This window comes from Diceros bicornis, chromosome 5, assembly GCF_020826845.1.
Source record: "Diceros bicornis minor isolate mBicDic1 chromosome 5, mDicBic1.mat.cur, whole genome shotgun sequence".
Classification (NCBI taxonomy): Eukaryota; Metazoa; Chordata; class Mammalia; order Perissodactyla; family Rhinocerotidae; genus Diceros; species Diceros bicornis.
The window spans coordinates 89,255,918-89,269,815 of record NC_080744.1 but is presented as its reverse complement, the minus strand read 5'-3'; the positions used below and the strand labels follow the sequence as shown (position 1 = coordinate 89,269,815).

Genomic DNA, 13,898 nt, shown 5'->3' with positions numbered 1-13,898 from the left:
GGAGAGCTCTGTTTAAAAGTCTGTAGCAAATTTAACCCTAAGAAAAATTATTCAAAATAATTTGGCTTTGTAGACCACGCACATTTTTAAAAGTATAATAATCTAGCATCTGCTTCTGGTGATTATGGTTCAAGAGGTCTAGGTTGGAATGTAGCAAACTGCATCTTTCATAATAACCTCCCATTTTATTCTGATGTAAGTGGTCTGGGGACCTCTCTTTGGAAGCACCTGCCCAGGCCTTCTTATTGGGTGGGAGGTCTTTTTGCAGAAGCTAATGATATGTGGCTCTAGGATAGGGTTCTGAGCAGAACACAATATAGCGTGGAGGGTAAGGGGCTCTGGCCATCGTATGTGGTCATGGACTGAGTTATCTGGTGGTCCTGGAGAGGAACAATGACCCTCAGTACCCCGTGCTACCTCTATCCTGTTGATTCCCACTGTATTGTAGTTGTCTGTTTTTTTTTTCAATTAGACTTGAAGGCAGGGACCATGTCTTTCCGCCCTGTACTCATAGCACCCAGTGCCAAGCTCAGTAAGTGTTTGCTGAAGACTGAATCTGTAAATAAATGAATAGACAGCTGAATGAATGAACAAGTTGTAATTCTTCACAAATGAAGACGTATCCAAAGGTTTCTAGCTTAAAAGTTTGACCAAGCTTGATAAATATAGGCAACAGAGGCTGCACCTCATAAGCATCTAGGTGCTTTATCCCTTATTAACTGTTTTATTTTTAAGTGAAAAAGTAATATATACACTTAGTATAAAGGAAAAATTAAGTTTGTCTCATTCCTAACCCCCACTGCACTTCCCCAGGGCCAACCACCTCTACCAGGTTCTTGTGTAAATCTGTAGGTTTATTCTATGCATTTGTAGGCATATGTACCATATCCTTTCTCACACAAATGGTTACATGCCATAAACACTGTATTGCATTTACTTTTTTCAGTTAACAATGTATCTTGAAGATTGTTCCATATTAAGACATATAGATCTACCTAATTGGTATAATGGCTACGTGGTATTCCACGTATGTGGTATGTGTGTGGTATCTATCTATCTATCTATCTATCTATCTATCTATCTATCTATCTATCTTAGTAATCCATTGCTGTTATAAGCAATGCTGCAGTGAAGATCAGTGAACATATCTCTGAATGCATGAGAAAGTATATGTAGGATGAATTCTTAGGGGTGGTATTCTTAGGTCAAAGGGATTATGCATTTTAAATTTTGCAAAATTGCTTTCTAAAGAGACTGCACCATTATATTCTACCAACAATGTGAATGAAAGTGCCTATTTCCCCACATTTTGTTTGGGTAATTTAAAAAATGAACATTCTCAGATCCTCACGCTTCTATTGCTTCCAAACCTCTAAGACGAACCAGGGGACATGCATATTTTTAAAGCTCATAAAGTGAGATGTTATCAATATTTGCATTTCACACTCTTTCACATTTCTAGGATTCTGATGCAGAAGGCCCACGGACCTGCATTTGGGAAACACCAGGCTGATGCATAGAACCCCATATGTATCTGGACTAAACACCAGCTTCCACAGTCCTGAGGCCCTTCCCTATTTGTAAACACATAGCTAAGAAATGGGAAACTAGCCTGGGTTGAAAATAACGTTCCAGCACTTTTTGGTGTGCAGTTCTTCTTTTTCTGCCATTCTGTGTTCTCCATTTGAGTCTCAAGTCTCCTTTTTTCCCGGATGAATCACTCAGGGGCTAATATCTTTTCCACAGGTTCACAAAGATGTACTTTAAACATGTACTCTTTGAGGACACGTTGTTTGATGAGTGCTATTTTGAAGATGTTACATCTACTGATACCTATTTCAAAAATTGCACCATTGAGTCAACCATCTTTTATAACACAGGTAAGAACATGGACCCAGTGGATAGACTGCAACAAAGGTGGACTAGTCTTGTCTAAGAACCAAACTACTCAGTCATAAGCTTTAGGAATAGGAAAGTATTCACAGATACAAGTGCTGAGCCTTAGGATAGAGAAATGAGTTCTAGTCCCAGGTATGGCACGAATTAGGTTTACACTCTTTACTAAGGCATTTAATTTATCTGCATCTCAGTTTTATCACATGTAAAATGGAAACAAAGGTTCTAGGCAAGTTTTCTGATCTCAATAAGACTGATGCTGAGGGTCTTTGGTAGGAAAAAAGTATAACACAGATAAAAAAACAGCATTCCAGAAGGGCTGCATTTTATGCATGGAGTGCATTCTTGAAGACCTTGCCTAATTTGAAATTTGCAAAATTCAAAACTCATATTCTCACGATAATAAATGAAAAAGGAAAATTGCATCTTTTCATGCTTTGTGCATGGAGTGAGATGACAGAATATTTTAAAATCACACCATTTCAGATTTCCATGATTGAGAAAAATCACAAAATTCCACCACTGCTTGTTACTTTTACTACTCTCATCATAAATTAATACCAAGTGGAGTTGGGATATAAGGAAACTAACTGAGCTTTTCCCAGGGGCTTCACCTACGCAGTCTCAAGTGAGAAATGTACTATTATCCCCATCCTATAGCTAAGGAAAGAGAGGCTTAAGCAACTTGCCCAAGGCCACAGCTAGCCAGTTGGAGGAGCCCGGATTCATTCCTCAATTGTTTGGTTCTAAAGTCTGTGATCTTTCCACTGAACTACTTGCAGTATGTCCAGATCAGGGCTTTTTGATGACATCAGCACCAAGGGATGGTTTACGGGTTTATGCAAGAACATCTTTTTCCTCCATGATGTCAGCCTCGAGAGGCTCAATATCTGCTCTCCAAGTATCCTTCAGTCTCTAAATAATCCATTTTGGGATTTACCTTCCTATTTTTTTTTTTTTTAGGCTGAACTTAAAAAAATAATGAATTCTATACATTCATTATTTATCATTAAAACTTGGCATATCTTTTATTTTCTTCCTTCAAGTTTTAATGATGCCTCTTTTTCTGCATACTCTTGACCTGGGGATTTTTGCAAACCCTTATAGTCATGAAATGTCAGAGCTGGGAAGCAATGGAGATAATCAGGTGTCCTCCTCTAATTTTGTAGGTGGAGCCTCAGGGAGTTAAAGAGGGTCAGCAGCAGAGCCAGTTCCCCAAACCCAGGTTTCCTGAGAACCTGTTTAGTGAATCTTTCTGCTGGAAGAGCTGGTGTTAGAAGGTGTCAGAAGACATGGGAACTGGTTCCAAAGCAAGTGGTTTTTATTTTTCTAAGAATTTATTTTTTTAGGGCAGTTTTAGGTTTATGACAAAGTTAGAGGAAAAGTACAGAGATTTCTATATCCCTCCTGCCCCTAGACATAGCCTCCCCATTATCAACGTCCCCCACCAGAGTGGTACATTTGTTCCAATTGATGAATCTACATTGACACATCGTGATCACCCAAAGTCCATAGTTTACCTCGGGGTTCATTCTTGGTTTTGTCCCTTCTATGGACTTGCACAAATGTATAATGACACGTATCCATCATCATAATATCACACAAAGTATTTTTACTGCCCTAAAAATCCTTTGTGCTCTACCTATTCATCTTTCCCCAGCCCTGCCCTCGCAACCACTGAACAAATGGTTTTCATTTTGAAAAATGTTCAGGTTTCTGCCTGAGTGGTTATCTCAATCTGGGCTCAAATCTCTTGTCTTCTACTTTCTATAAGCTGGGTAGCCTTGGAGGAGTGGCCCAGTGACTGTGGCCCTCAGTGTCATCTCATTGATACAAACAGGACTGTTATCAGGCTTGAGAGATGATGTACTTAAACATGCCCCTCAATTAATGTTCATTTCATTTCTTCTTGCTAATAGGACCTTGAATAGGACATTACATTTTGGGAGGTTTCTCGCTTCATCTATGTCTGGCCACATGTCACCTTGACTTTGAGACTGTCTGATTGCCAGAAGCTGGTGCAGCGTGGCCATCCGAAGGGGCATAACTTCATCCCTGCCTCTGTCCTGAATCTCCCCAGCCCCCTTTCCTTTACATGAACCAGAGGTTTTCTTCTCTCCCCAGACCTCTACGAGCATAAGTTCATCAACTGTCGGTTTATCAACGTCACCTTTCTGGAGCAGAAGGAGGGCTGCCACATGGACTTTGAGCAAGATAATGACTTCTTGATTTACCTCGTCAGCTTCCTTGGTAGTCTCTCTGTCTTGCCTGGGAACATCATTTCTGCCCTGCTCATGGATAAAGTTGGGAGGCTCAAGATGATCGGTGAGTTGTTAGGGACGCCGCATCTGTGTTCTAGTGGGCTAGGGCCGGGGCTTAAAGTGTTAAAGCAGTGAATTTTTCTTTTTCTGAAAGAAATATTGCACAGGAAACCACACAGGTAAGATGGAATCTGACGGTGTAGAGCCAAGGAGGCACATCTACGACACCCCAGGGTCCCATGGGTTAGTCTGAGATGTCTGGTCCAGGCCAGAAACTCGTCTTCATTTCCTGATTCAGCAACTCTGTGACAGTCATTTATTCTATTAGCACTTCAATAGGGAAATTAAATATATCCACTCTACCTGCTTTGTAAGATTATTGTTGGAAAAATATATGACATGCTCTTAAATGAGCGTTGATTTCATTTGATGATTTAAAATACATCGTATTGCTTATTATCATATTACTTATTATATTAAATAATAATGATAACACTTTGGGCTTTGGAGTTAGACAGACTCATGTTGGAATCCTATCACCTAAAGGCTGTTTGACTTTGATCATGTTCCTTTACTTGTCTGGGCCTCAGTTTCATCTGTAAGATGAGGATACCTATAACTCGCTGGTAGGGGTTTATGAGGATTGAACAAAATATACCCAAAGCACCTTGTGCTGGTGCATTGCAGGTTCTCAAAAATGGTAGCCATATTCTTGGATGCTTTGCTTCACTCTGCCGGGATTTGCAGCAATTTGTTACAGAACACACGCCATGCATGGTGAACAGGAAACAAAATGTATACACCCAGGTCCAGGGAAGATGTAAATTAGAACGTGAGCCAATGCCAGAGGTGGGGAGCAGACAACACACTCATAAACTTGCTGTGAGATCTGCCCTGGAATGTAGATGATCAGTAAAATTAATTCCGAGATTCCTAGCAGCAAAGCTCAAAGGGAAACAAGATAAATCACATAGGCATTTTGTCAGAGACGAAAGAGCAAATTGATCGGGTCTTTATGGGAAGGGATGCTTTTCCTGGTGTTTGGCTCATGTTGAATATTGTTATTGTAAATAGTAGCTTGAATATTCAGAATGGTGAGCACAAGTAATGCCTGTGATTTCAGCTTTTTCATCTTGTGGTGGGGATGGAGTCATCTCTTAGACATGGCAGGTTGAGCTGTCTCCTCTGCAGGGGAAGTGGCCTGGTTAGACCCGAAGCCCACTGAGGGAATGGTGGTGGCTTATTAACTTCTGTAATGCCCGAGCCCAGCACGGTGCCTGCCACAGAGTTGCCACTTGGTATTGCTGCTGACTGGAACCAATGAAGATGGCCTCTTTCTTAGATTAGTCTGAAGCACCAAGCTTTTCAGCAGAAGGTGCTACAGGATGGCATCGTGTAAAAGACCAGTGGCTGGGAGTCGGGTGGCCAGCTTAGCCAACATTCACTTTATGAGTCTGCACAACTTCCTTTACCTCTCTGACCTTCCTTTTCACAATTGTTAAAATAATACCTCTGTTTGCTCCAATGAGATAAAGCGTGTAAGAGTAGATGTGTGACACTTCTGCCATTCTGCCACTGGCCTTTTGAGTCCCAGGAACAGTGGATTCTATGGTCAGGTCCTGGAGTAGCTGAGGAAGTTCTGGGGAAAGTGGCGTCTATGAGGGGTGGAGTGGGTGCGCATGTGCATCAGAATGGCCCACCGCCTGTGACCAGTGCCCACTCCCACACGGGAGCAGAGGGAAGGCTGGGCACAGGGAGCAGGCAGGGCAGGGAGACAGTGGACAGCCTTTTCCTCGCCATTGAAGCCCTTCCTGTCGTCATGAGTATATCCCAGATTAAAATTGATTTCTATAATGCTAAATAGCCATACTCCCCAAATTGGATATCTGGGATATTTAATCATTCCTTATATACTACTCTTTTATTAATGTCTGTATTTTGTTTTTGAGCTAGAGTGTTAAGAGCTCAGAGTGTGTCCCCTTTGTATCCCTCTGTCTTTAAATAAAAGGCCTGGCATATGATGGATCAATGGCGATATTCTCAGTGCACAGTAAATAGTAGATGCTCAATAAATATCTCAATGAGATGTGGGTGACCTGTTTTGAAATAACTTTGTCCATGGTCCCCAGACAAATCCCTCTATAGAATCTGCTGGAGTATCATTTGTCCTGTTACTCTGCTGTGCTCTTTCCTGGGTAGAAGCAGTTTCTTGTTAACAACAGAGTAGAAGTTTTCCTGATGAGGCTGTCACTCCTCATTTATTCATTCAATAAACATTTATTTATGCAGCATTTATTCTCTGCCAGGCTGTGTGGTAGGCAATGGGAATACAACAGTAATCGAGACAGACAGCATCCCTGTGCTTAAGAAGCAAATGATCTATTGAGAGAGATAGACATAAACTAGAAATTTCATTTAACTAACACCTATGAAGTGCTTATTATAGCTCAGGCTTTGTTCTAAGCATTTTGTAAATATTCACACATTTATCCCTCACAATAACCCTGTGAGGTAGGTACTAGTTTTATCAACATTTTATAGATGGGGAAAGTGACACAGGACAGAGAGGTTAAGTGATTCACTCAAAGTCACACAGGAGAAGCTGGGATTTAAACTCAGGCCTCTCAATCACAAAGGGCACAAGACTTATGAGAGGGGAAGTACAGTGGGCCATAGGACCTATAGTAGGAAGACCTAACATACTTGAAGGGTCGGTTCCCTGACTATCACTTGATTTATTTGATGATAGTATTTTGTACTCAACAAACATTGGTCAACATTTATTGTAAGCCATTGCCAAAAAAAGGCTTATAAAACAGGACGGGAGTTGGGAAGAAATACTCAAACCTCTTTCTCCTCCTAGCTGACAAGGGAGCTCCTCCCCACTGACTAGGGTATGCGGTGAACAGGGGTTAGCTTCCCTGGGGCACAGAGTAGGTCTGAGCAGGGCAGAGCAGATATCTGGGGTGGAGATGGGGTAAATGGCTCTTCTTCAGGTTTTCCTTCTGTAGACCATTTACAGTTATGTTCTCACCAAAATGTAAGCTCCACGAGAATGGGGTTTTTTGATACTGATGTATCTCAAGCACGAGAACAATGTCTGACACATAACAAGGTCTGAGCTAATACCCCCTCTGCCTTGTTCCCAGTTATTCTGGGCTGGGCAGCACCACGGAATGATGATTTCAAAGTCCTACCTGGAGGCTAACTCTGATGACATGACCACGCAGAGGGCTCTAGTTCCATGGCTGGGGTACCATGGAATCAAGCTGTGCTCTCAGTGTAGAGATGGACATTTGTTACTTCAGGTGTACCTGTAAGGATGGGAGATGGGGCCAGACCTTTGGGTGATAGTCTTGTCCAAGACATGGGTTTCACGTTTCTTTCTGCCCTTCACCTCCCTCCGCAGGTGGCTCCATGCTAATCTCGGCGGTCTGCTGCTTCTTCCTGTTTTTTGGCAACAGCGAGTCCGCAATGATCGGCTGGCAGTGCCTGTTCTGCGGGACCAGCATTGCTGCCTGGAATGCTCTGGATGTGATCACGGTGGAGCTGTATCCCACCAACCAGAGGTCAGTTCTTCCCCAGGCTTCCCTCTGGGACTTATTGGGACTTCTTTGGCTGGAAGTCTGCCTGCTCCATGATTCTCCACCGTGGTCATCTTGGTCTTCCTGTTCTTCCATAGACCAAACGTCTCTTAGGTTGTTGAGTTTCTCCTGCATGGGGCTGGCATAGGCCTGGAAGTGGGCAGGCTAAGGCTTGATAGGGTGGGGTGGACGGCAAGAAGCAAAGGAAAAGTGCATACCATGTCCAGGAGAGAGAGATAAGAGGGCAAAACCATCGATGTCCTGCAGTTCACAAGAGAGATGAGGACAAGTCTGCCAATGGGAGATAAAGTGCAAAGGTGAAGAACCAGATAAACCCAGAGTGAGGGAGAGGTGGAGAGAAATAAAGGTGAGGATGAGGCATGCTAGTCTAGAGCACTGCAGAGAATGTGGAAGGAATGGTAGGGTTTACTTTTATTTCGTACAAGCCATATGGAAAGAGGCCTGGTTTAAAGGCATGGGGTCAAGGCCATTACTTAGCGGTTATTTATCCTCATGGAGGGGGAATTGTGAATTTTAAGGATGGCAGATAAAGTGGCCCTGTGGTCAAAAAGGAATGTGAAGTGGTGTGGAAGGCAGGTATATGAAAAAGAAAAATTGGTGACAAGGTACTGGGATATAGGTGGCTGTGGAAAAGTACAGCATGCTACATTTGGGGTCCCTCATTCCTGAACCAAAGAACTTCTAAGTTTTACAAAAAATAAGAGGAGGAGAAATTTTTATTTGAATGGGATGTATTATCTAGGAACTCCAAAAGAATTACTTAAAGAGACTACTAGAAACAATAAAATAATTTGGTAACGTGGTCAGTGATAAAAGCAACTTAATATAGAGCCTTTAAAATATATTAAAAATTAAAAATAACATTGACATTCATTCAATAACAACAGAAATCATAAAATATCTAGGAATCAACTTGATGAGAAAGGTGAAACACTTGTGTGAGGAAAACCATAAAGCTTTACTGAGAGATATAAAAGAAGATTTAAATGTATGTCAAGATATACATTATTGAATTATAAGATTTAATCTTATAAAAATATCAAATTTTCTTTAGTTTTTCTCTGAGTTAAAAGAGTCCATTCAAAATTCAATATGATTTTTTTTCCCCCATGGGAACTTGAAAAAATTATTCTAAAGTTTATTTGGAAAAATACACATGTGAAAATACCCAAGAATATTCTGAAAACAAAAAGACTGGGATTGGGGGCTGGTGATTAAAAAGCTATAGTGTGGTGCAGTTACAGAAAAAAATGTGAAAAAGAATTTAAAGTACAAAAATAAAGCCACATTCTTAATAAATTTGTGGCATTAAAAAGAAATATTTTACTTCAGCTGGGGAGAGAGTGCTAGGAATATTGTCTCCGTATAGAGATGGAGTCAAGAAAGGATAGATGGTTAATAATAGTTATCACTGGGAAGTGTGATTGAGGAATAATAATTAGGATCAGGTTCTGCCATAGGTGACAGAAACCCCAAATAATTGCAGCCTTAGGAAGGCAGGCATTTTGTTTTTTTCTCCTGTAGAAGTCCAGAGCAAGCCCTGCAGACTCTTTCTATCTTGTTGTTCTCCCTTTCATGATCTCAGCCATGGTCCAAGATGAGGCCATCTACATACCAGGAAGCAAGATGGAAGGAAAAAGGATGAAAGAGAAGAAAGCAAAAGGCCCACTCTTGACATCTCTTAAGGGAGTTTGTCAGGAGCTACCACTTGCACTTTCATCCCATTGGCCAAAACTTAGTCACGTGGTCACATTTAGCAGCAAGGGAGTCTGGGAAATGTAGTCTTACATTTGGAGAAATACTATTTAGGGACATCTAGCAGTCTCTGCCACAAGAGGGTTGAGGGTGTTATTAAGAGAGTAACACACTTTCTGCTTCATTCTTCTTCATTCTTTTAGTATTTCACAATACTCATGTACTACCTGCGAACATTTCAAAAAGAGATATACTTGAAAAGAAAAAGAAACAAGTTTGAAGGAAATACTCCAAGATGTTAACAGTGGTGATTGCCTTTCAGTGGTCAGATTATATATCCCTGCATCTTTATATTATTCTGTATTTCCAAATTTGACTAAAATGAGAATGTATCACTTTTATATTTAGGAAAAAAATTCCCTCCCATACCTTTACTATACCTTCTCCCACAAGAAGGAAAAGAAAGACCCCAGTCCCACTCATCTAGTGAAGTCTAGTTCATGTCTTTCAGAATTATTTACTTTCTTCTTCTTTTACAGGGCAACAGCCTTTGGCATCCTCAATGGATTATGCAAATTTGGAGCCATCCTGGGAAATACCATCTTTGCTTCCTTTGTTGGGATAACCAAAGTGGTCCCCATCCTTCTGGCTGCCACTTCTCTCGTTATGGGTGGCCTGATCGCTCTTCGACTGCCAGAGACGCGAGAACAGGTCCTGATGTGAACAACATATGAAGAAAGGAAATGTTGGAAGAATCTTGTCCAGGAACCTTCCATGCGCCCACACTTCTTGTCTGTCACTGTCCAGAGAACGCCTGGATAGCACAGGAGGAGAAGTTGATTTTGTGACCCCTAGTTTAGAACTCATTTCAGCTGTCAATATGGTTGTTACTCAGGTGACTGACTTGGGGGTGTCCTGAGCTGCCCTTATAATCACAGAGCTGTGTGCTTGGCTTCAGGTCTCCCCAGCCCAAGGCAGAGGAAGAGGGATAAACCCTCCAGTGGGTGCATACACTAAGCAAGGAGTGCGCATTTCCCTAAGTGAGGTGCAAGGACTTATTTCCATTTCAAAACGAATTTGAGGATGACAAACGCTCAAGTTCCTTCATAAAGTTCCTTGGAGCCCAATGACCTAATAAATTGACTTGGCAGGAAGTTAAGAGTCATCATATGAATGTTGGGCTTGAAGTACAGGATACATATATTTTTGCATTTAAAAGTATCATCTATCATATTTTCCATTTGAAAATCAGCACAATAGCATTGAAGATACTCTGATATAGAAAACCAAATATTTGAGCAATATCTATAGAAATCTACTTTCCCCCTCAAGTGTCCTAAGCTTCCCATGATGATTAGGAGGTAAATTTAAGAATGATATTTATTCCTATTTTAATCTATTCAAAGAAACTTAATGGGATAGGTATTCTGTAAACTAACTTTGTATATAACTGTATTTGGGTTTCATTTGCAGAAATGGTATCTGCAAATACTTGCAAGCATTTTAGCCATATCTTGGGAGGACTTGGTGTTTAGAGTCCCAAGAAATTGGATCTGATTGAATGAAATGCAAGCACAATTTCTCATAGTCATTTAACTTGCTGTTGGGAGGATGCACGTAGCAAGCTCACGTTGTACAGTTCATTTAATCCAGGCACTTTTCTTCGTGTAGGTGGAGTAGTTACTTTCCTCTTACACAGATCGCTTGTGAAACTCAAGCTCATCCTTCAATGCTGGCATTTGACTTTGCCGCTCCCCCGGAAACAGCAGAAGTTCAGTGGCCTCTGGCACTCTCTTTGTAGGCGAGAAGACAACGTGGTGGACAATGTGGGGGATTGAGAGAGGGATGGGAAAGTATAGCCACAGTTCTTCAGAGTGTAATTCTTTCCATTTCTTTTAGCAGTAAAACACGATCCATGTTTGTTATAATGGTCAAGTCCCGTGAGAAATCTATGCTACGTGTGTCTGTTCGGGGCATTTGAAACAGATGTCACTGGCATGGGAGTAGGGAGTGCAGTGGATGTCAAATATGTTTTCCTTGAGTGCTCCAACAGAACCTTTCCTGAGATCCAGTTTGGAACATGAACTGGAGTGGAGGTGGGGTGAGGAACCTAGGACAAACTGCCTTGGCAAGGGTCAGCAATAGGCTCAAGTCTTGACTACGTAGAAAAGGAACAGCGTTTCATCCATCAGAACTGTCTTGCGGGAAAGGGACAGTGAGCTATGAGCTCCTGCCACTGGAGTTGAACTTGCCGAGGCCAGGTGAACATCAGTCTGCAAGAACTAGTTCTTTGAGTTGATTTGCAACACGGTCAATGCTGTCAAGTGCCACAGTTTCCCTACCAGAAATTTCCAAAAATTTAAAACAGAGTAATGATGGCTGCACTGAGTGTTTTCTCAGTTTTGGAGAAACACTTAGGTTCCATGATAACTTCAGGCCATCTGTCTGTTATTCTCTGGAGTAACAGGTAAATGGGGGAGGAGTAAATATTAAGACATCTTTCTATCCTGAGATTGGTTTTAATGGTTAAAATGTTTACTCTGCTTCTCTTGTCCCCCACCTCTTTATTCACCCCCTTTTTTCTCTGTACAGGGAAGAAAGACACATCATCTCTGATTTGACACCCTGATTCCTCCAGATATATAAACATACCATTTTGTATTAGTGTTTCTCTAATTGTTTTGCAGGAGGTACCTAACATAAATGCTATGTCAATAATGAAAGGCCCAATGTAATATACTTTCCATATTCTTGCCAGATGAAATACAGTGGCTAGGTTCATAAAAGAGAATTGTGTAAACCTGGGATCACCACATCCTTTATAACATTATACTTCAATGGGATAATGCAATTCAATGAGCAGCTCCCACTTAAGAAATTTACAAGGCAGTTAGAATCTGCATTTCTGGTTAAGATGGATTTTGTAAATCTAAAATCGGATTAATTTTTGAGTGTTGAGGTGGCTGCAGTAATTTTGGGGTGAACTTCATTTGATTCCAAAGCTCTAACTTCTGCGTTATCTTTATGGCTCCTTACACCAACCACCTCACCAACCAAGGGCAATTCCCATCTCATCCATCACTTAGGCCTTTGTAAAGGTGCCGCTGTGCCCTGAAGCCTTTCCCCATGAAGGATTATCTGGCACTGGTACCTGGTCACTTGTTAAATGCTGTCACTACTGCTGAGATAAATGCTTATCTAAAAATAGTCTCTGTGGCAGGTCATTGGGAGATAATGTACAGCATTCCTGGCCATCCGTTCCTTTCTCATTTCATGTTCTACTCTGAGAAACTCCCTATGGCATCTGTGGAGAGTTAGAGAGATGAGGCTCTCCTTCGCTAAGCAAATCTGTTCACAGTTATTGATGTATTTTATGGTGCCCAGTTTGAGAGTAGCTGCTTTTAGTAGTCTCAACTGTATTGTGTCATCTCTTGATGCTGATTTTTGATCTTTTGTTTTATGGGAAATAATCAGTGAAAGGGGTGTGCCGATTTGTGAAGTTTATAGCATATTAGCCTGACGTCATGTAATAAATAACCCTATGTCCAGGGTTCCCTGGTACCTTGTGTTAGTTCATTAAAAATAATAATAAAAATAATTGTAAGCAAACCTTTAAGTACTGGGGATAGATATTATTTTCAGACACTAAGGTCTCGTCTGGATTCCTGAATTGATGGAATCAGCTGGGAGGAATGTTGAGAGTCATTTCCTTCAACTTTCTTATTTTGCATACAGGGACCTTGAGAGGTTAAATGATGTGACCAAAGTGACATGTAGTGCTAGGAGTGGGTTACAAGGCCTACAATAATCCCTCAGTCACTGATACCCTACTACAGAGCCTCCCATAGAGTCTTTGGGGGAATGGGACAATGTGACAAACACTACCCTTCATTCCCTGAGGCTATGCATTGAAGACTCACTTGTTTTACCTAGAATGAGTGGAAGGATCAGTATAAATATGAAAAATTAGTATTCATTCATTCATTCATTCAACAAATCCTTACTGAGCTCTTACTGTGAGCCAGTCTCCATGTTAAGCCCTGGGGATCCACTGCTGAAAAATCTGGTCACAGTTCCTGCCTTGTTCTACTTATAGTGAGTGGGCGAGATGGATATTAAATTGGCAATAAAAACAAAGTGCAATGATCTCATGATTGGTAAAATGCACCTTTTGCTTATAAGACAATTCTTGCTTCTTTACCAGTCAGCTGTGGATTTCTGAAGTGGTTGCCCTCTCCAGTTTCTCTTTTCTTCAAGGAGTGTGCCAATTTCTTTTCTTTACAAACCAGGTAAAGAAAAAGACACACTGGCTCATTTTTCTGAAGAATATAAGCAGTTTTCCCTTAATCTATTTCACAGAAAATTTTACATGGAAGAAGGGATGGGGGCCAGGAATGCAAGCATGACGTTGGTCAGTGGGGCATGGCTACCAGTGGTCTTG

At 41.2% G+C, this 13,898-nt stretch overlaps 1 protein-coding gene across 1 annotated transcript in view; it reads left to right on the top strand.

Moving 5' to 3' along the window:
* Nucleotides 1–13,381, top strand: part of SV2B (synaptic vesicle glycoprotein 2B) — a 187,113-nt gene extending 173,732 nt beyond the window's left edge. Inside the window, exons 10-13 of the mRNA XM_058542390.1 lie at nucleotides 1,747–1,880; nucleotides 4,021–4,221; nucleotides 7,567–7,726; nucleotides 9,997–13,381. Of these exons, the coding sequence (XP_058398373.1) occupies nucleotides 1,747–1,880; nucleotides 4,021–4,221; nucleotides 7,567–7,726; nucleotides 9,997–10,180 (679 nt within the window). The 3' untranslated portion in view covers nucleotides 10,181–13,381. The remainder of the gene's footprint in view (nucleotides 1–1,746; nucleotides 1,881–4,020; nucleotides 4,222–7,566; nucleotides 7,727–9,996) is intronic.
* The last annotated feature ends 517 nt before the right edge of the window (nucleotides 13,382–13,898 follow it).